Genomic DNA, 23568 nt, shown 5'->3' on the forward strand with positions numbered 1-23568 from the left:
ATAATCAAAAAGAAGCGCTAAGCCACAAGGGAAGTGGTTTAGAATTTAGGCTAAATTTTAGTTTAGAATTTAAGATCAATTTTTTGAGCTGGACCATATTTTTTTGTTTGTTTTTTCAGCATTTATTGTTTCCTAAACAGATCTTGAGTTCGGCAATTCCACTCCAGTCTCCTGTTGATGGTAGTGGTGCACACTTTTTGGGCCAGCTGACTTTATACTTTATTATTTCTATAATGGTACATTAATATCCAAAGCTTTCTTAACTTGATATATAAATATGACTTCTGGATCCTGATGATGATGCTTTTCTTGATAACTAAAGTTTAGATCACACTTTGAAGACTTTCACTTTTCATAGTGGTCAATGACAATGTGTTGATTAGAGATCAGAAAAATTCCTTATTTGCAGTTTAATACAGCTCCATGATTGTAATATCTCACTGGTACCATTTTATCCTGAGGTGTGGAAAATGGCAAATGTAGTCTTAATTTTTAAGAAAGGAGACTGACATGAGGCACTAAACTATAGACTAGTGTCACTAATGTGTATAGTATGCAAAATCATGGAGAATATTATCAGGAGGAGAGTGGTGGAGCAGTTAGAACAGAACATGCTTTGCAATGTTTTACTGTATTTTGAGGTTGACCATTTAATACTTTTTCTTGATAATTTCTGGTGTTAGAAACTTCATAATCAATCTTGATGCTCACTGTGTTTTATTAATGTTTGAAGATGTCACACAATTTCTTGGTGCCAGAAACAACATACTATATCCTGGTGCTTGAAACTTCACGCTCTTGATGACTGTTGTGATATGTTAAATGTTTAGAGATGTTACACAGCTTCCTGGTGCCAGAAACTTCACACTCTTGATGACTGTTGTGTTTTGTTAATGTGTGATGTTAATAATTCACACTTCAGAGACAATGCTGGTCATGTCATACTAAAAGTTAAAAGTCTTTCCATATTAACAGCACTGTACAAAACACAATGACAAAAACTCCAGAAATCTTGATATGAAATTTCATACTGGACTGTCTTTTATATAAGTAGCCTCAACTTTTATGCTTCTAATAAATTTATTTAATTTTCTAGTGGCAAACATCCCACAGGTCTTCATTTTAGCATTCGTAAAAATACTGTATTTTAACAAATGAATGAAGTAGCCAATTGATTTTCCATTAAACATGGTAATGAAGAATGTACTACCTAAAGAATTAACCATAAATCAATTTACTGAGTCAAACTTTGACTCAAAAACAAACTTACAAGACAACGATGCCCTATAAATAACACTATGCAAATGACCACAGTGCACTTAAGTGAAATACTCAAAATTATTAATGAATTTTAAGTGATTTTCTGAAGGATTACAATTAAATTGATGGAAAGTACTAAACTCAATAAGGGACATGTAGTGCTGCCATTAGGAATAGCCCCTAAAAGGAACAAGGTGTCAAAGTTAGAGGACTAGAATAATTTGAAAAACAAAAAAATATAAAATTTACATAGAATTTATAAATATGCCTACTTATTTTATATTTTTTTATGTATAGGTTAACAGAGTAGCTTTTACAGAACAAAATTAATTTTGGCATTATCATTATGAATTTGAGCAAAGTGAAAGAAAGCATACATTATTATTCTGCAACAGAATGTAGAGAGGATTAGCTATTATGCATAAAAAAATAATCACTGCTTAGACTTTCCAAGTCTTGGGCTACTGCTCATGTAGTTTTCTTCCATTTTCAAAATACTGCATTTAGGAGCAAATGCTCTACATCAACTCCTTTTGATGACTTTCCTCCTTGTCAACATCCTCCTCCTCCTCTTCCTCCAATATCCTTATGAAAACTTAAACCTCCATAACACACCTCAGCTTGTCACAATATTTCTTCAGCTGCTTCTGCTACTACTGCTGCTACTGCTTCAACTGTTGTAGCTGCTGCTGCTGCTAGTGTTGCTGCTACTACTGATTACTGCTGCTGCTGGTGATGCTGTTGGTGATGGTGGTACTGACGATGCTGCTGCTGTTACTGCTGCTTCTCTATCTAGTCTTCTTCCTCCTCCTCCTCCTCATGTGACAAGGATGTTTTGGTGTATTAATCAGTAGCCATATTTTCCTCTACATCCCTACCAGAAGTTATTTCATCTTAAATTTATAATTTCTTCTTGAGAACAGATTATGTTCTACTCTGTGTATATATATATATATTATATATATAATATATATATATATATATATATATATATATATATATATATATATATATATATATATATATATATATATATATATATATATATATATATACACACATATATATTTTTTTTTTTTTTTTTTCAACAAGTCGGTAATGATTAAAAAGTGTTCTGAAAAAGTTACTCATAACCTATATATCTTTATCAACAATGTTTTTTTATGTAGGTTTTTCTATATTTTAACATGCATATCTTAGCATGTGCTCTCCAAACACATACACGCACACAAAAAATAATAAATTAATAAATAAAAAAAAGAAAGAAAGAACACAAAATCCTTTAACTGCAAATCCCTTTGCAAGAAAATATATCAACTTAAATTTTAATAAAATTCAACATTATGTGAACTGTCCAACAGATGTTTGTGGGCATGTAAACTAAAATGATGGTACATATTTAGTGCAAAAGCTGAAGTTTATTCTCATGAATCACTATTTAAAGACAGATTGATGAGCATAAAATTAAAGTTAAAGAAAACTGAGCCACCTAACATACATAATTGGAAGTAAGTTCATTCCTGAAACCATTTCCAAAATAAGAGAAGATAAAAATAATTTAACCTTTCACTGTCACATTATAAAATATCTGAAAATGGAAATGTCTTTTAAAAAATGCTGCAAACATTCAAACACAAGCCAAATTTTCTTAAAAGAAAAAGATCTCAAATTTTGTCTTAACAACTGATAAATATATTTACAAGAATTAACATGATATGCAATTTAATAAGTAATCTAATTTAACCTTACTACAATTTACATATCACAGAAACTCACAAGTTACTTGACAGCTTTCCAGAAATAGTGTAATCCTACCCAAGTCTGTATGAGATCAGCTTAAAATGAGTTAGTATTATTTAACATTAATGAAATGCTAATTTTCTCAAACTGAATGAGTTTCACAGATATTGGAAAATTAATGCTGTAAAGGGTCGGCTTATTTAGTAAAATGTTTACATCTAACTGGGCCAGGTCAGCAAGTTTGGCTTTAAAAACTTGACATTACATACATATAAAACATGTATGTGTACATATACTGTATATACATGTACATGCAAACAATTGCAGATAAGTAATCTATAAATGCAAAAACAAGCCAATAGGGGGTGAAATATCAGTTCAAGGTCTTTTGTACAGTCACTAGTGCTTCAACAGGAGCTTTGCAATTGTTGAAATTGAGAAAAACAACAGAAAATCTGTTTCTATGGCAGGGGAGACCAAACCATGCTAATTAACTTCTGATGTTTTTCCATTTCATTCCACAATTTACTCAATTGCATAGCTCCTGACAAAACATGGGTGACAGTGTGAAAGGCCCTGAGCTGATATTTTACCCTTAGAAGCTTGTTCTTCATATGCACACACATACATGCACATACACATTACACACAAATTATAAGATTGCATTTATTTTTCTTATAAAGAAGATGTACAGATATACATCCTGCAACCTTGAAAAACTTATTTGAACAATGAATTTTATATTTTAAGTGGTAGTTATATTCTGAAGATTACTCCATTTAGAAAAACATCACAAAGGAACAAAGTGTTTTCAATAATTCACTTACTGTAAGTCATAAAAATTTTAATGTATTAGAAATGCATCTTTTAGTAAACTGTGTTTTTCATGTATTAAAGAAGATAAGTGAAAAGGTACAGTATACGTAATTATCATATAAAAAATAAGTGATGTGGTAACATCTGGTTATGCCAATATATTCCTGAAAAATATCATTCCCTATGATAAAAAGCTGGTCAAGCTAAGAGTTTCAGCCTAACCTGTAAGAAACCTGTGAGCAGTTTTGAGGATGCTTCTAACCTTGCAGCCTCTTCTCAGCTCAAGGCTTCCTTATTGAAAAATCACTTAAATATTGTAAATATATTAATGAGAGCATATCATACAGATTTTTTTTTTTTTCAACAAGTCGGTCGTCTCCCACCGAGGCAGGGTGACCCAAAAAAGAAAGAAAATCCCCAAAAAGAAAATACTTTCATCATCATTCAACACTTTCACCACACTCACACATTATCACTGCTTTTGCAGAGGTGCTCAGAATACAACAGTTCAGAAGCATATACATATAAAGATACACAACATATCCCTCCAAACTGCCAATATCCCAAACCCCTCCTTTAAATATATTACTAAAAAATTATTATAAATCATTATACTAGAATACCACTGCCAAAATTCTAAAGTAAATATGCTAAAGTATAATAACTGATAATAAGAAATTGTGAAGCACTTATGATTAGCTCCAACCAGAAATATTTCCTAAAATTAGAATAGAAAGAAAAAATGATATATTGAGTTCAATGAAATTTGTAGAAATTAAGCACCGTTAAAATTTTTTTGCAAAACAGCTCTAAAAAGGGTGCAAATTATTTTATAATTTAAAAAGAAAAGCATTCACAGAATAAGAGAATGATCTTTTATCATCGTTAATGCTAACATTTAAAGGAAACAATTGGACACTAGACTGGTTTTATTTAAATTCAAAGAAAATAGAGAAGTCCATACTGGAAACATTTTGACAGCAATCCTGATGGTCTCATATCTACTATGATCTGCATCTATATCAATGAATTTACATGTGTGTGTGTGTGCGCGCGTGCGTGTGTGCGCGTGCGTGTGTGTGCATGTGCGTGTGTGTGTGCACGTGCGTGTGTGCACGTGCGTGTGTGCGCGTGCATGTGTGCGCGTGCATGTGTGTGCGTGCATGTGTGCGTATGTGTGTATGTGTGCGTGTGTGTGCATGAGTGTGTGCATGAGTGTGTGCATGAGTGTGTGCGTGAGTGTGTGCGTGTGTGCATGTGGGTTCGTGGGGGGGTGCATGAGGGGGGTGCATGAGAGGGGGGTGCATGAGAGGGGGGTGCATGAGAGGGGGTGCATGAGAGAGGGTGCATGAGAGAGGGTGCATGAGAGAGGGTGCATGAGAAGGGGTGCATGAAAGGGAGTGCATGAGAGGGGGTGCATGGGAAGGGGTGCATGGGAGCTGTGACTTGAGAATGTGTATTTCATTGGGGACAATGAAATACTCTGAGAATAATAGTCAAATCCTGATGATCATCATGGTTAAGATGGGAATGTATACTGTATTTTATTTTGCTAATATGTAATTTAAATCCCACTTTCCTACTTATTCTTCCCACCATTATTAATGTGCAATAAAATTAGAAATATTTGTATACTTTTTTCAAGATGCAATTTGTTTTAGCCTCATCTAAAATTAATTTTCAGAAACTAATTAAAATAGGTAGAGGAGATTATAAGCTAAAAAATTTTGGATGTGAGAAAAGGTAAATCAACTTAGATAAGTGAAGTAAATTAACAACAAGATACATTACCTGCTGCTGAAAAGTATACCAACTAACAGTTTATTTTCTTGAAGCCAAAAAGCGAGCATCAAATAACTTACTACTCTGCCTCAAGGAACAGTCTACCAGACAAGTACAATTATTAACTACAGCCACACACAAGTGTAATGATGATATATCAAGCATACTAAAGCTGTAGAGCCAAGTTACACACCAGGCTGGTTTCTCCCTCTCATTACCTATTTTGGAAAAACAGCTAAAGAACAGTATAAGAACTGTAGCTATTAAAGGTAAATCAAAGTTAAACTTACACTATAAACTAGTAACAACACTTATTCCATTTCTTAAAATGTATTTTCTTAACACGGTTGAATTTTCAGGTTAAGAGCCGTTAGCCTACCTGTTCATTTCAAAATTCACCCCTATTTAATTATACTATTCACCCAAGAATGTGACCCATAACCCTTGACTAACACAGTCTTACAGCTACAAGCAGTGCCCATGTATTACCATACAATAAAATCTCTAGGTCTGACTGCCTTAAAACTTCATTTTCTCATTTCAGTTTTCTTATTGAGTTTTTTTCCTATACATCTTTCTCAAATTTGGTACACAGTTAAACAGTAAATTATTATTATAATAATCATAACTAAGCACTAAACTCATGAGGGTCATTAAACAGCAAAGAAAACTATCAAGAGCTAATTATGCATGGGTTGTTGAAAGATTAACACCCTACAAATATTATTTTCTCAAGAGCTCTTTTCAACACCTACGGCAATATTTGAAGATATATTCACAGTCTATAAAAAACAAAATAATATCAAAGCTGTTTGAGCTTGAATGCAAATTTGCTACCTCTGCATGAAGGATATATTAAAATTAAACGAGGCAAATGCCAAATTGAATGATACTAATAGCATTTAAAAATTTAGTGGTAATTATGATGACCAAATACCATGTTAGGTCTTCAGAATAATTTCTCTGGTAGGAGGAGGGTATGAGGCTTTGACAAGCTTTTATATCAAACCTGGGCTGGGAGTAATGGAAAAAATGTGCAAACAGGTCCATAAAAAAAAAATTTAGCAAGAAAAGATACTCGAAGTTTCTGATATATGCCATTCATTGGGCCATGGGGGCACTGATCCCTGGAACACCCTCCAGGTATACTCTCGGTAATGACAATTTTTTTTTTTTAACACAGCAGAAGTTTCCCACCAAGGCAGAGTGACTAAAAGAAGAAAATATATACTCCATCACTTGTGCTGTCTTTCAAGTAAGAATAAAATAATAATAAAATATTTTAAACCATAACCTATGATATACTCCTAATGTACTTCAACATTCTTGATTTCACTTTTAATTGTGACAAAGGCTTTTCTTTCTCTATTAAGCCTCATAACTAATGCTGAAAATCTTGTCACTACCAGTATAAAAAATACATATTATAAATAGAATTATAACACTATCTGTATATTGCACTAACTGCCAGTGCCTATGCTTCAAAATTCGTAGGATTTTTAAGTTACTGCTTTAGATAAAATTTATTCAGTCAGAATTAATGTGTTGAAAGATTTTGCTACACTACATTGATGGATGCCATTCCATCACCTTCCATCTATCCCAAACTTATATATACCCTCTTTATTAACCTAGCTTATTTCATGCTTCTGAATGACCAAACCATCTCATAAATGCTTCTTCTTCTCCTTCTCTCTGAATTACGTTCTTCTTACACTGACAATACTCTCTAATTTCTTCATTCCTTAACCTCTGCATAATATTCACACTACACACTGACCTCTGCCATTTACAATGCCTTCATATTCCATGATGCAGTATCTACATTCCATGCTTCACACAAATACAAAAGTGTCACCACCACCATATTGGGTACCATTTTTGCATCCATTGACCAAACTAAAAATATTAATTTTATAATCTGTAAAAGTTATAAAATTTTAACTTTTAATCATGCCTGAAAGATTGATGAGCTTAATTCTATTAAAGTATTCAGCACAAGAATTGTACAAGCACTCTGGTCTACATAAATATTTTACCCTTAACACACATGTTGTGACAAATTTATGCAATTGCATCATGATTTTTAGCATGTTTGAACCCAAGACAAGACAGAGAACAATGCAAAGGAAAGCATCCTTACAACCTTATCTGAGTAAAGTGCTCTTAAACAGCTCATGCAAGAAATCACTGATTCTGAAACAATGCAAGTATATTATTGCAACTGAAGTTTCAATACTTCAGGAACTTGAGAAATGTTGTATGCTGTATTTCCATTTAAATGAATCTGTTAATGGTGATGATTTTAGATTTTTTTTTTTTTTTATAAAATCAGAATCTAAATGTTTCAGTATAATTATTTTCTGACAAAAGGGCTAGCCTGGTTGTATAAAAGTAAGTGCAACCTGCCTGATGTATAATTCAGTATCTCGAAACTGGTTGCAGAGAGGATTGCCTTCCAGAGTCAGTTCTGTAAGATTAAGTCCAACAAGTTTTTCCAGGGTATCTAGATTCAGGATCTGAAATAAAAAGAAATAAAAATATAATTTGCATTCTTTAAAACATTTTTATCGGTAAACTGTATTACCTTTCAAGCCATGTGTGTCGTAGGTGGTGACTAAAATGCTGGGAGCAAAGGGGCTAGTAATTCCTTCTCTTGTATAAATTACTAAATGCAAAAACAAAAACTTAAATTGCTTTTTAGGTCACCCTGCTTCTGTGGGATATGGCAGGTTTGTTGAAAAACAAAAGAAAAAAAAAAAAAAGAAAAAAAAAAAAAATTACTTTTTCTACATTATTAAGGTACAGATGAGCACAATTAAGTAGCTGTTAGTCCTGCACTTAGCAGACAAAGGACAGAGCCCTGACACAGTGAATGTCCCATACAGGTTTAGCACTTCATAAACACTACATTTAACTATGCCATTCATTTTAATTTACTACTCTATTCACAAACATTTAGTTAAACAAGGAGGGGTGTTAATGTTGCAGTTTAAAAGCTGTAGTGTAAAGCACCCTTCTGGCAAGACAGTGATGGAGTGAGTGATGGTGAAAGTTTTTCTTTTTCGGGCCACCCTGCCTTGGTGGGAATCGACCAGTGTGATAATAAATAATAAAATATAAATGAAATCACCAAGTAGATTTAATTAACAATGACAGCTTCAATTCAAAAGATACACATTCAGCCTTCTATTAAATTATTATTATTATTATTATTATTATATTTTTTTTTTATTACTGTATATTTAGGGGAGAAGTGCCAAACACTAAATAAATAAATAATTTATACATAAATATCATCAGCTTCTTCATAGGCTATGAAAACACAGTTAGTAAAGGTACGCCATCACAAATCCGGCAATCAGTTATTCGGCACTAATTTTGGCTAGCATAATTTCAAATTTCCAGGGTTGCCACACCAACCTGCTGGTACTGTTTGGTGGCACTACTTATTGCATAAGTCACTCCAATTTCTTTTTCTGTATTTACTGTTATAACCTGCTTACTTTGAGTCCTAGCCACAGTTCCAATGAATAAAAGAAATGCTTCTCATTATGTAAAGCACCTACACAGTACATTATCCATTAAAGATAAGGTGGCTTTGAAGCCACTGTCAGTTGCCATGAGCTCAGTCTCATGATGCAGGAGAATATGCTTTATTATTATGCTAATATCAACACTACAGCTTATTTGCCTATCACAATTGATCTAATATGGCATAAGAAACAATATAAATAACATAAAACATGTTAATACTCCAGAATAAATAATATTTGGCATAACACCGAGCAGTTTGACGGAGGTATGAAGAGGATATGGTACACAAATACCATTCTCCTATCCCTGTCTTGGGGCTTATATTAGAGAAAACAGAGTGTAGCACAGGGCTAACTTTTATTTATTTATTTATTTATTTTATGTCTTTGCAAACAGTACACTGAGATTTTGTATTTACAATAGTGGGTTGCAATGCAAAGAGAGCCTCTATTATGCCTAGGCATTATGGGCCAACTTAACATTATTGGCTTGCAGTCTACTTAATACTAAGGAGTATATCATAGTTGTACAGTAGGATAGTAATTATTTCATAGTTGTATAGTAGAATATTAATTATAAATGAATCAAAATTTGTATAATACAAAGATATATTTATATTCTAAAATGCTTTTGTGAAAACAATGATTCAATTATATTCCTGTCAACAATGGATAAAAGGTTCAATGCGATTGTTTCAGTTATGATGTGGGAGTACATACGTGAGTAAGTGTGTACTGAGTATTTAGCATTTAGTCTAGGGTGATTAAGTGGCTTTTGAGAAGTCTTAAATTGATTTTCAGACTGGGTTACTTTAATATCTTCTGGTAATGAATTCCATATTTTGGGGCCCTTTATGTGCAGAGAGTTTTTACACAGTGTGATATGGACACGAGGTATATCAAAAAGAGATCTGTGTCTTGTGTTGTGGTCATGTGATATACACTCGTACTCCACCATAAACCTGAAACAAAAAAGTTATTTTCTCTATATAGATTATCACACATAGCAGCATATGTGTAGAGAACCTAGGATAACCCAAAAAAGTCAACGTGGCTTATTTCTAGTACCTGGCTTGGGTTAGCCGTATATGATTTTTGGTAAATATTTGATTCCCAGCCAGGGTAGAAACATTAGGCGTGTTTCTTTACACCTGTTGTCTATGTTTACCCATCAGTAAATGGGTACCTGGGTGTTAGCCGACTAGTGTGGGTGTTATCTTGGGACACTTACCTAATTTTCTTGAAATACTCTGCATAACAAGTGGCTTTCTTTATACTAGTAGTATGTCACTGATGTCAGCTAGGCCTGTATACCTTTTACATGTACGTGTAGTAAAGAAAGATATTATTATATTATTGTTATAATTGAAAGAATTAGAGGTAAGACAGAATGTAGGATTGCGGATGAGCAAGGAGGTTTCAGAGTGGGTAGGGGATGTGTAGATCAGGTGTTTACATTGAAGCATATATGTGAACAGTATTTGGATAGTGAGGCTCAGGTTAGGGTGTGTAGAAGAGAGGGAGACTACTTCCCGGTAAAAGTAGGTCTTAGACAGGGATGTGTAATGTCACCATGGTTGTTTAATATATTTATAGATGGGGTTGTAAAGGAAGTAAATGCTAGGGTGTTCGGGAGAGGGGTGGGATTAAATTTTGGGGAATCAAATTCAAAATGGGAATTGACACAGTTACTTTTTGCTGATGATACTGTGCTTATGGGAGATTCTAAAGAAAAATTGCAAAGGTTAGTGGATGAGTTTGGGAATGTGTGTAAAGGTAGAAAGTTGAAAGTGAACATAGAAAAGAGTAAGGTGATGAGGGTGTCAAATGATTTAGATAAAGAAAAATTGGATATCAAATTGGGGAGGAGGAGTATGGAAGAAGTGAATGTTTTCAGATACTTGGGAGTTGACGTGTCGGCGGATGGATTTATGAAGGATGAGGTTAATCATAGAATTGATGAGGGAAAAAAGGTGAGTGGTGCGTTGAGGTATATGTGGAGTCAAAAAACGTTACCTATGGAGGCAAAGAAGGGAATGTATGAAAGTATAGTAGTACCAACACTCTTATATGGGTGGGAAGCTTGGGTGGTAAATGCAGCAGCGAGGAGACGGTTGGAGGCAGTGGAGATGTCCTGTCTAAGGGCAATGTGTGGTGTAAATATTATGCAGAAAATTCGGAGTGTGGAAATTAGGAGAAGGTGTGGAGTTAATAAAAGTATTAGTCAGAGGGCAGAAGAGGGGTTGTTGAGGTGGTTTGGTCATTTAGAGAGAATGGATCAAAGTAGAATGACATGGAAAGCATATAAATCTATAGGGGAAGGAAGGCGGGGTAGGGGTCGTCCTCGAAAGGGTTGGAGAGAGGGGGTAAAGGAGGTTTTGTGGGCAAGGGGCTTGGACTTCCAGCAAGCGTGCGTGAGCGTGTTAGATAGGAGTGAATGGAGACAAATGGTACTTGGGATCTGACGATCTGTTGGAGTGTGAGCAGGGTAATATTTAGTGAAGGGATTCAGGGAAACCGGTTATTTTCATATAGTCGGACTTGGGTCCTGGAAATGGGAAGTACAATGCCTGCACTTTAAAGGAGGGGTTTGGGATATTGGCAGTTTGGAGGGATATGTTGTGTATCTTTATATGTGTATGCTTCTAGACTGTTGTATTCTGAGCACCTCTGCAAAAACAGTGATAATGTGCGAGTGTGGTGAAAGTGTTGAATGATGATGAAAGTATTTTCTTTTTGGGGATTTTCTTTCTCTTTTTTTTTGGGTCACCCTGCCTCGGTGGGAGACGGCCGACTTGTTTAAAAAAAAAAAAAAAAAAAAAAATCTGAGTTTTCTTTGATTTTATCTTAATAGTTCTTGGTCTTATTACTTTTCCTTTTATATCCATGGGGAAGTGGAATTAGAATCTTTCCTCCATAAGCCATGCGTGTTGTAAAAGTCAACTAAAATGCCGGGAACAATGGGCTAGTAACCCCTTTTCCTGTAAAGATTATTAAAAAAAATAAGAAGAAAATTGTCAAAGTGGGAAGTCTGAATGTGTGTGGATGTTGTGCAAATGATAAGAAAGAGATGATTGTGGATGTTATGAGAAGAAGCTGGATGTCCTGGCTTTAAGTGAAACAAAGCTGAAAGGGGTGGGAGAGTTTCAGCGGAGAGGAATAAATGGGATTAGGTCAGGGGTTTCAAACAGAGTTAGAGCTAAAGAAGGAGTAGCAATAATGTTGAAGGATAAGATATGGCAGGAAAAGAGGGACTATAAATGTATTAATTCAAGGATTATGTGGAGAAAAATAAAGGTTGGATGTGAAAAGTGGGTTATAGTAAGCGTATATGCACCTGGAGAAGAGAGAAGTGTAGAGAGAGAGAGAGATTTTGGGAAATGTTGAGTGAATGCGTGGGGAGTTTTGAACCAAGTGTGAGAGCACTTGTTGTTGGGGATTTCAATGCTAAAGTGCGTAAAAATGTTGTGGAGGGAGTAGTAGGTAAATTTGGGGTGCCAGGGGTAAATGGGGAGCCTTTAATTGAGCTATGTGTAGAAAGAGATTTGGTAATAAGTAATACATATTTTATGAAAAAGAGGATAAATAAATATACAAGGTATGATGTAGCATGTAATGAAAGTAGTTTGTTAGATTATGTATTGGTGGATAAAAGGTTAATGGGTAGGCTCCAGGATGTACATGTTTATAGAGGGGCAACTGATATATCGGATCATTATTTAGTTGTAGCTACAGTGAGAGTAAGAAGTAGATGGGACAAGAGGAAGGTGGCAACAACAAGTAGGAGGGAAGTGAAAGTGTATAAACTAAGGGAGGAGGAAGTTCGGGTGAGATATAAGCGACTATTGGCAGAAAGGTGGGCTAGCGCAAAGATGAGTAGTGGGAGGGTTGAAGAGGGTTGGATGAGTTTTAAAAATGCAGTATTAGAATGTGGGGCAGAAGTTTGTAGTTATAGGAGGGCAGGTGCAGAAGGAAAGAGGAGTGACTGGTGGAACGAAGTAAAGGGCTTGATAAAAGAGAAAAAGTTAGCTTATGAGAGGTTTTTACAAAGCAGAAGTGTTATAAGAAGAGCAGAGTATATGGAGAGTAAAAGAAAGGTGAAGAGAGTGGTGAGAGAGTGCAAAAGGAGAGCAGATGATAGAGTGGGATAGGCACCGTCAAGAAATTTTAATGAAAATAAGAAAAAATTTTGGAGTGAGTTAAACAAGTTAAGAAAGCCTAGGGAACGTATGGATTTGTAAGTTAAAAACAGAGTAGGGGAGTTAGTAGATGGGGAGAGGGAGGTATTAGGTAGATGGCGAGAATATTTTGAGGAACTTTTAAATGTTGAGGAAGAAAGGGAGGCAGTAATTTCATGCACTGGCCAGGGAGGTATACCATCTTTTAGGAGTGAAGAAGAGCAGAATGTAAGTGTGGGGGAGGTACGCGAGGCATTACGTAGAATGAAAGGGTTACGGTAAAGCAGCTGGAACTGATGGGATCATGACAGAAATGTTAAAAGCAGGGGGGGATATAGTGTTGGAGTGGTTGGTACTTTTGTTTAATAAAAGTATGAAAGAGGGGAAGGTACCTAGGGATTGGCAGAGACCATGTATAGTCCCCTTATATAAAGGGAAGGGGGACAAAAGAGATTGTAAAAACTATAGAGGAATAAGTTTACTGAGTATACCAGGAAAAGTGTAAGGTAGGGTTATTATTGAAAGAATTAGAGGTAAGACAGAATGTAGGATTGCAGATGAGCAAGGAGGTTTCAGAGTGGGTAGGGGATGTGTAGATCAAGTGTTTACATTGAAGCATATATGTGAACAGTATTTAGATAAAGGTAGGGAAGTTTTTATTGCATTTATGGATTTAGAAAAGGCATATGATAGAGTGGATAGGGGAGCAATGTGGCAGATGTTGCAAGTATATGGAATAGGTGGTAAGTTACTAAATGCTGTAAAGAGTTTTTATAAGGATAGGGAGGCTCAGGTTAGGGTGTGTAGAAGAGAGGGAGACTACTTCCCGGTAAAAGTAGGTCTTAGACAGGGATGTGTAATGTCACCATGTTTTTTTTTTTTTTAACAAGTCGGCCGTCTCCCACCTAGGCAGGGTGACCCAAAAAAAGAAAGAAAATCCCCAAAAAGAAAATACTTTCATCATCATTCAACACTTTCACCACACTCACACATTATCACTGTTTTTGCAGAGGTGCTCAGAATACAACAGTTTAGAAGCATATACATATAAAGATACACAACACATCCCTCCACACTGCCAATATTCCAAACCCCTCCTTTAAAGTGCAGGCATTGTACTTCCCATTTCCAGGACTCAAGTCCGACTATATGAAAATAACCGGTTTCCCTGAATCCCTTCACTAAATATTACTCTGCTCACACTCCAACAGATTGTCAGGTCCCAAGTACCATTCGTCTCCACTCACTCCTATCTAACACGCTCACACACGCTTGCTGGAAGTCCAAGCCCCTCGCCCACAAAACCTCCTTTACCCCCTCTCTCCACCATGGTTGTTTAATATATTTATAGATGGGGTTGTAAAAGAAGTAAATGCTAGTGTGTTCGGGAGAGGGATGGAATTAAATTATGGGGAATCAAATACAAAATGGGAATTGACACAGTTACTTTTTGCTTATGATACTGTGCTTATGGGATATTCTAAAGAAAAATTGCAAAGGTTAGTGGATGAGTTTGGGAGTGTGTGTAAAGGTAGAAAGTTGAAAGTGAACATAGAAAAGAGCAAGGTGATGAGGGTATCAAATGATTTAGATAAAGAAAAATTGGATATCAAATTGGGGAGGAGGAGTATGGAAGAAGTGAATGTTTTCAGATACTTGGGAGTTGACGTGTCGGAGGATGGATTTATGAAGGATGAGGTTAATCATAGAATTGATGAGGGAAAAAAGGCGAGTGGTGCATTGAGGTATATGTGGAGTCAAAAAACGTTATCTATGGAGGCAAAGAAGGTAATGTATGAAAGTATAGTAGTACCAACACTCTTATATGGGTGTGAAGCTTGGGTTGTGAATGCAGCAGCAAGGAGGCGGTTGGAGGCAGTGGAGATGTCCTGTCTAAGGGCAATGTGTGGTGTAAATATTATGCAGAAAATTCGGAGTGTGGAAATTAGGAGAAGGTGTGGAGTTTATAAAAGTATTAGTCAGAGGGCTGAAAAGGGGTTGTTGAGGTGGTTTGGTCATTTAGAGAGAATGGATCAAAGTAGAATGACATGGAGAGCATTTAAATCTGTAGAAGGAAGGCGGGGTAGGGGTTGTCCTCGAAAAGGTTGGAAGGAAGGGGTAAGGGAGGTTTTGTGGGTGAGGGGCTTGGACTTCCAGCAGGCGTGCATGAGCGTGTTCGATAGGAGTGAATGGGGACGAATGGTATTTGGGACCTGACGATCTGTTGGAGTTTGAACAGGGTAATGTTTAGTGAAGGGATTCAGGGAAACCGGTTATTTTTATATAGCCGGACTTGAGTCCTGGAAATGGGAAGTACAATGCCTGCACTCTAAAGGAGGGGTTCGGGATATTAGCAGTTTGGAGGGTGAAAGTGTTGAATGATGATTAAAGTATTTTCTTTTTGGGTATTTTTTTTCTTTTTGGGTCACCCTGCCTTTTTGGGAGACGGCCGACTTGTTGGAAAAAAAAAAAAAAACATGTATTCTCATTTTTTTCGGTCTCATTTGATAGAATGAAAGGTATATTACAGAAATAGATATGATTTTGATTGCTTTTATGATGAAAAATACCTTGAAATTGCACTCACAGTAGCAAAAATGTTCTATTCTTTAGCGAAGCTCAAGAGTAAACAAATGACATCACCGTCCAGTATGGAGTCAAGAATGGGTTGACATTATTTATACAATCATTACAATAATGCAGCAGTCTGCATAACAGTAAATCTTCTATTTTTTTTGTGAATAAAAATTCCAAATGGTAAGCAAGAGTAACATGAGAGGGGCCTGTAGCCATGACTAATGAACAGAGAAAATGTTATTTTAGTGCCAGGAATGTCTGCATTGTTTATTCTGGACCCTATTTTGAAATTGGCATCTGTTGAAATTTGTGTGAAATCAGCTAAATTGCCAATTTATGACTAGTTTATTGGGTAGTTGAAATAAGTGAATGGGCGGTTTCTTGTACTCAGTTGACAGACTAGAAGTAAACAAGTTTATTCAGGTATACACAAATAGTTACATAGATTATCATACATAGCAATATATGTATAGAGAACCTAGGATAACCCAAAAAAGTCAGACAAAGTGACTTATTTCCAGTACCTGGCTTTGGCTTGCCATATATGATTTTTGGTAAATATTTTTTTTTTCGGTTGTTTGTTGGGCTATCTCACTGAAACTTGGGCAATGCTTGATGGAAAGATGCTTCTTAACATACAACAAAAATAAAAAAGATGAATGATAAATAAGGGAGTTCACTTCTCAGCCATTAGCCGCCTCTTTGCAGTATATTTTCGTGTGGTTTTTATGGTTGTATTCTCATTTTTTTGGACTCATTTGATAGAATGGAAGATATGTTACAGAAATAGACATGATTTTGATTGTTTTGTTAATCTTATTAAGTGTATTCTAACATAACCACTCTGTAATCTGGCAAACTCAGTAATCCGGCACACTACAGGTCCCAATGATGCCAGATTTGTGATGGAGGACCTGTATCTGAAACACTGTAGGTGTTAACCTCTGATGCAGAAAAAATGTTTTCTACTCTCATCTGTGAGCCTTGAAAATGTACCCTCATTATACCTATAAGTTACAGAAATTTTTTTTTTAATTTTTAAAAAAAATTTTTAACATGTCGGCCATTTCCCACCGAGGCAGGGTGACCCAAAAAGAAAGAAAAAAACTTTCATCGTCATTCAACGCTTTCACTATCACTCATAGTGATAGTCTCTTTGCAGAGGCGCTCAGATATTACAGTTTAGATATCCCTCCAAGCTGCCAATATCCCAAACCCCTCCTTTAAAGTGCAGGCACTGTACTTCCCACCTCCAGGACTCAAGTCTGGCTAACCGGTTTCCCTGAATCCCTTCACTAAATATTACCCTGCTCACACTCCAACAGCTTGTCAGGTCTCAAAAAAACATTCGTCTCCATTCAATCCTAACACGCTCACGCACGCATGCTGGAAGTCCAAGACCATTGCCCATAAAAGAAAACCTCCTTTACTCCCTCCCTCAAATTTTTCCCAGGACGACCCCTACCCCACCTTCCTTCCACTACCGATTTATGTGCTCTCCAAGTCATTCTACTTTGTTCCATCCTCTTTAAATGACCAAACCACTCAACAACCCCTCTTCAGCCCTCTAATACTTTTAGCAACTCTACACCACCTAATTTCCACACTACGTATTCTATGCAAAATATTGATACCACACATTGCCCTTAGACACAACATATCCACTGCCTCCAGCCTCTTTCTCACTGCAACATTCACAACCCATACTTCACACCCAGAAAAGTGTGTTGGTACCACTATACTCATGTATATTCCATTCTTTACCTCCATGGATAATGTTTTTTGTCTCCACAGATACCTCAATGCATCACTCACCTTTTCTCCTTCATCAATTCTCTGGTTAACCTCGTCCTTCATAAACCCATCTGCTGACAAATCTACTCCCAAATATCTGAACACATTCACTTCTTCCATACTCCCTCCCTTGAAAGTGATATCCAATTTTCCTTTAACTAACTCATTTGATACCTTCATCACCTTACTCTTATCTATGTTCTCTTTCAACTTTCTTTCTTTACACACCCTCCCAAACTCGTCCACTAACCTTTGCAACTTCTCTTTAGAATCTCCCAAAAGCACAGTATCATCAGCAAAATGTAACTGTGTCAACTCCCATTTTGTATTTGATTCCCCATAATTTAATCCCACACCTCTCCCCAACACATTACACATCCCTGTCTAAGGCCTACTTTGACTGGAAAGTAATATCTCTCTCTCCTACAAACCCTAACCTGAGCCTCACTATCCTTAGTAACTTACTACCTATTCCATACACTTTCAAAATCTGCCACATAGGTTCCCATATCCACCCTATCATATACCTTTTCTAAATCCATAAATGCAATGAAAACTTCCTTACCTTTATCTAAATACTGTTAACTAATATGCTTCAATGTAAACACTTGATCTACACATCCCCCACCCATTCTAAAGCCTCCGTGTTCGTCTGTAATCCTGCTCTCTGTTTTACCTCTAATTCTTTCAATAATAACCCTACCATACACTTTACCTGGTATACTCAGTAAACTTATTTCCCTATCATTTTTTACAATCTCTTTCATCCCCCTTCCCTTATATAAAGGAATTATAGATGTTCTCTGGCAATCCCTAGGTACCTTCCCTTCTTTCATACATTTACTGAACAAAAGTACCAACCACTCCAAAAATACATCCCCCCCCCTACTTTTAACATTTCTATCATGATCCCATCAGTGCCAGCCAGCTGCTTTACCCCCTTTCATTCTACCTAATGCCTCATGCACCTCCCCCATACCTGCATCTGGCTCTACTCCTAAAAAATGTTATACCTCCCTGGCCAATGCATGAAATTACTGCCTCCCTCTCTTCATCAAAATATTCCTGCCATCTTCCCAATACCTGCAACTCCCAATCTACTAACATCCCTATTCTGTTTTTAACTATCAAATCCATTCATTCCATAGGCTTTCTTAACTTATTTATCTCACTCCAAAATTTTTTCTTATTCTCAGCAAAATTTGTTGACAGTGCCTCGCCCACTATCATTTGCTTTTCTTTTTTCACTCCTTCAACACACTCTTCACCTCTCTTTACTCTCTATATACTCCACCATTCTTATATCATTTCTGACTGTAAACACCTCTCCTAAATGACCTTTTTCTCTTTTATCATACCCTTTACCTCATCATTCCACCAATCGCTCCTTTTTCCTCCTGCATCCACCCTCCTATAACCACAAACTTCTGCTCCCCATTCTAACACTGCGTTTTATAACTATCCCACCCCTCTTCAACCCTCCACACTACCTATACTATCATTTGCCCACCTTTCTGCCAACAGTTGTTGATATCTCACCCTAACTTCCTCCTCCCTTAGTTTATAAACTTTCACCTCCCTCTTACTTGCTGTTGCCATTTTCCTTTTGCTCCATCTACCTCTTACTCTAACTGAAGCTACAGCTAAATAATGATCTGATACATCTGCTGCCCCTTTATAAACATGCACATCCTTAAGTCTACCCATCAACCTTTTATTCACCAATACATAATCTAACAAGCAACTTTCATTACGTGCTTTATCGTATCTTGTATACTTATTTATCCTCTGTCTTAAAATATGTACTACTTATTACCAAACCTCTTTCTATAAATAGTTCAATTAAAGGCCCCCATTTACATTTTCCCCTGGCACCCCAAACTTACTTACTACTCCCTCCACAACAGTTTTACCCACTTTAACATTTCAGGCCCCCATCACAAGTACTCTCTCACTTGGTTCAAAACTCCCCATGCACTCACTCAACATCTCCCAAAATCTCTCTCTCTCCTCTACACCTCTCTCTTCTCCAGGTGCATAAATACTTACCATAACCCACTATTCACATCCCACCCTTATTTTACTCCCCATAATCCTTGAATTTATACATTTATATTCCCTCTTTTCCTGCCATAACTGACCCTTCAACATTATTGCTACTCCTTCCTTAGCTTTAACTCTATTAGAAACCCCTGACCTAATCCCATTTATTTATCCCCACTAAAATTCTCCTACCCTCTTCAGCTTTGTTTCACTTAGTGCCCAAACATCCAGCTTCTTTTCATTCATAACATCCACAATCATCTCGTTCTTATCCACACTACATCCATGCACATTCAAACATCCCAAATTAAACATTTTCTTTTGTTTTTAGCAAGATGTACAGGAAAAGGGGTTACTAACCCATTGCTCCCGGCATTTTTGTTGACTTTTACAACACGCATGGCTTATAGAGGAAAAATTCTTATTCCCCTTCCTCATGGATATAAAATGAAAAAAATAAGAACTATTAACAAAAACCAAGGAAAACTCAGGTGAGTATGTATACTAAATGTGTATATGAATGTGTGGTGTGACCTAACTGTAAGTAAAGTGTTAATGAGACATAAAAAAGACATCAGCACTCCTACCATCATGTAAAGCAAATATAGGTTTCTGTCTTACATTCATTTGGCAAGACAGTGGTACTTCTCTGGGTGATTGCTACACTAAGTTGAAGATATGTAACACTTATTGGAAAAAACATGTGCTTAACTCGGAAATTTCACACCTTGATCTTGCCAAGAATTTGAAAATACAAAGACAGCCATAAGTAAAGAACAACAGTGTATCCTTAGGCCACATGCTACTAATTAGCTATCAATACTGATGCTGCTAACAATACAGATGAAAACATACCCCATGGGGTACTGCTGAAAAGACATAACCAAAAGAGTTATTACCGAGACAATATTTCACTCTACACGAGTGAAATGTCCCAATAAAAGCTTGTTCTGCAATGTCTGTCTTTTCTCGCCATTTTCCATATTTGATAAAACTAATTTTTCAGATTATGGAGATTTAAATTAAAAATCATTTGCTGCTAGCCTAGCATGCTCAACACCCACCACTATACATCTTAAAAAAAAAAGAAAATAAACTTCCTAAAATTATACAATCACAAAAATAATTCAGTCTCTGCTTATTTCTTTAAACTATATTTACCTTATTTTTTCCTAGGTTGAGTTTCTGAAGGTCCGGGCAGGCGGGTACAAGGCGGACTAAATCGTCAAGGCACTGGATCTTGTTTTGGCTAAGATCAATTTCGTGAACCTGAGGTATGTTCTCAACAATAATATTCACTACCAACTGCATGTTGAGTTGTCGATATAAAGGACAGAAAATGCCTTCTTTTATAAGATCTGTTGGAAAATTGGGATCCATTATATGCTACATATTTTACAAATCTGCAAACAGTAACAAATTTGTGATGGAACTGAAATGTTTGAAGAAAAAATATACAATTTTATGAATAAACAACAATTAAAGAAGTCCAAGAGACAAATGAAAATAAAATAGTAGATGTCATACTATAAAAAAAAAAAGCTTTTACTTTGTGATGACTTCAAAAATTTATATCATAAGTACATACTATAGTATATTATTTTAATTTTATATGACTATTTTAACAAGAGAATGCTTTCTTAGAAAATAACAGTGACAATATACAAGTAATTCACAGAAGAATGAAACATTAAGTGTATGAATTTAAAGTGAATAAGAAATTATTATATAACATATAATCACCACTAATACAATTGATCATTGCCCCACATTCAAAGTCACCAACATAAATTTTTTTGGTTAACACGTCAGCCGTTTCCCACTGAAGCAGGGTGACCCAAAAAGAAAGAAAAACCTAAAAAGAAAGAAATCCTTTCATCACCATTCAACACTTTCACCATCTCATATATAATCACTGTCTTTACAGAGGCGCTTAGATACGAGAGTTTAGACATCCCTCCAAACTGCCAATATCTTAAACCTCTCCTTTAACCCATAAACGGTTCAACCGGATATATACATTCTCTTGCCCAGTTCTCCAAATATTTTGAACCCAAAAAAATACTTTTTTTAAATAGAAATAGAGAGTACATTTTTCTAAGTTTTCTAGGATAAAAAAATTTTTTAGGGTCAGTACTTACTTTGTTTTTTATAGTATGATAATTATGTTTTATAGTAAATCTTTTGATTTCATTGCCAACTGTTGTTTATACACCAATATTATATACAAAATTATCATACTGTCACAAACACACATGTACACATTGATAGGTGACTTTGCACACCTGGCTGAATCACATTCTATTGTCTACAACTATATACAAATATTTACATGTCCCACTTAGGTTTCTAGAAGTCCACGATTGTATGATACTCCATGAAGCATGGATTCATCCAGAGTGCCACCCCACACTGGTGACATATGAATCATGTGTCCTTCTGCTGTTGGGGTCATTTTGTGGTGGTAGCACACACAACATGCTTTTTCTGGGAATACTTCTTCTTTGGGATAGGTGGTACTGGTACCAGGTAGTGACAGTTAGGGATGATTCGGTCTGGCACTTTCCCCACTGGCTGTGGTTGTGGTTGGGGGACAAGTCGCTGTTGAGGGGCAGGTACAGGTGTGGTACCTCCCTTTTTGCTATCTGTTTTACAACATTCAGGGAGTATTCTGCAAAACGTTGTCATTTTCCAGTCTATATTTCATACATATTGAATGCATTGAGCACTGCAATGTGAGGTGAGGCGAGGTTCTGACCAGAGCTGTGGTGAGATGGGAAAGGAAGAAGGATGGGTAAGGATGCAATGTGTGAAAGGTTAGGGGGGGGGGAGAGGGGGGGTTTTAAGGGTAAGTGGCCTAGCCACTTTGGTGCGGTTTGTATGCGTGTGCATGCGTGTTGTGTAATTAGCGGTAAAGTTATGTTTATAGGATAGGTATACCTCCTACCTGTCAGTTGCACACCACTATATCAGGTGTATATTGGTGAGCCACTGATTTGGAAGGATGCATACTGTTTGCAATTCCCTTGGTTTTTTTTTTTCACAAGAGGTTGGTCGTAAGGCTGCAGCTGCAGGTGGTAGCTGCAGGTCGTTTGATGGAGGTTGGTTGCTCACCTGGGGTTGGCTGGCTAAGCAGTTTCTGAGGTGGTGTCCTGCTAGAGGATAATTGTAGGTGTTACAAGGTTAGTTGTGAGGTGTTGATTGATAGAAGTGGGTCACCCAGCATTGGGGAGCGTTAGTCCATGTTACTGGACGTAGAATGGTTCTGGTGGTATCCATTCTTCTTCTTCTTCTTCTTCGGGGAGGTTACTTAAGTTTTTTGGTCGAGGAAGTTCTCCTTGTGGATGAAACACTGAACTCTTTGTTGGAGGGTCATTCTTTGGGATCTGGGGGGGGGGTGCTAATGGTGTAGTCAGTCGTGTTTGATGGTTGGGGAGGGTTCTCTCTGTCAGGTACATAGAGTTCCTGCATGTCATATAGTTGTCTCTTCATTAGTTCGTCTAGCTTGACATTGATTGCAGTGATTCTCTGTTGTATGTGCAGGTCTTCGGTCCTGATTCTGTCTTTGAATCTGGTGCCAGTGTTAAAGTGGAGGGCTCTGTTTTGGACTCTGGAGTTTTAGCATGTTGGTTTTGGTTGTTAGCAACATGGGTACACAAGGGTATTCTAGCAGAGGTCTGATTATCATCTTGTACAGGTGTTGTTTGATGTGGGAAGGGGCTGCCTTAAATGAATAAAGTTGGCCAAGGCGGGCTTTTGCTATGTTTACTTTTTTTGGTTATGTGGGATGTAGAGTTGAGTAACCTGTCAATCTCGTATCCTAGGATCTTGTTTGGGTTCCT

The 23568-nt window shown here is 36.5% G+C and overlaps 1 protein-coding gene across 1 annotated transcript in view; it reads right to left on the reverse strand.

Moving 5' to 3' along the window:
• LOC128695660 (nuclear RNA export factor 1) overlaps positions 1-23568 on the reverse strand; it is a 97034-nt gene that overhangs the window by 43141 nt on the left and 30325 nt on the right. Inside the window, exons 8-9 of the mRNA XM_053786422.2 lie at positions 20888-21084; positions 8008-8117 (exon numbers count right to left, since the gene is read on the reverse strand). Coding sequence (XP_053642397.1) covers positions 8008-8117; positions 20888-21084 — 307 coding nt within the window. The remainder of the gene's footprint in view (positions 1-8007; positions 8118-20887; positions 21085-23568) is intronic.

The sequence above is a fragment of the Cherax quadricarinatus genome, chromosome 42 (genome assembly GCF_038502225.1).
Source record: "Cherax quadricarinatus isolate ZL_2023a chromosome 42, ASM3850222v1, whole genome shotgun sequence".
NCBI lineage: Eukaryota > Metazoa > Arthropoda > Malacostraca > Decapoda > Parastacidae > Cherax > Cherax quadricarinatus.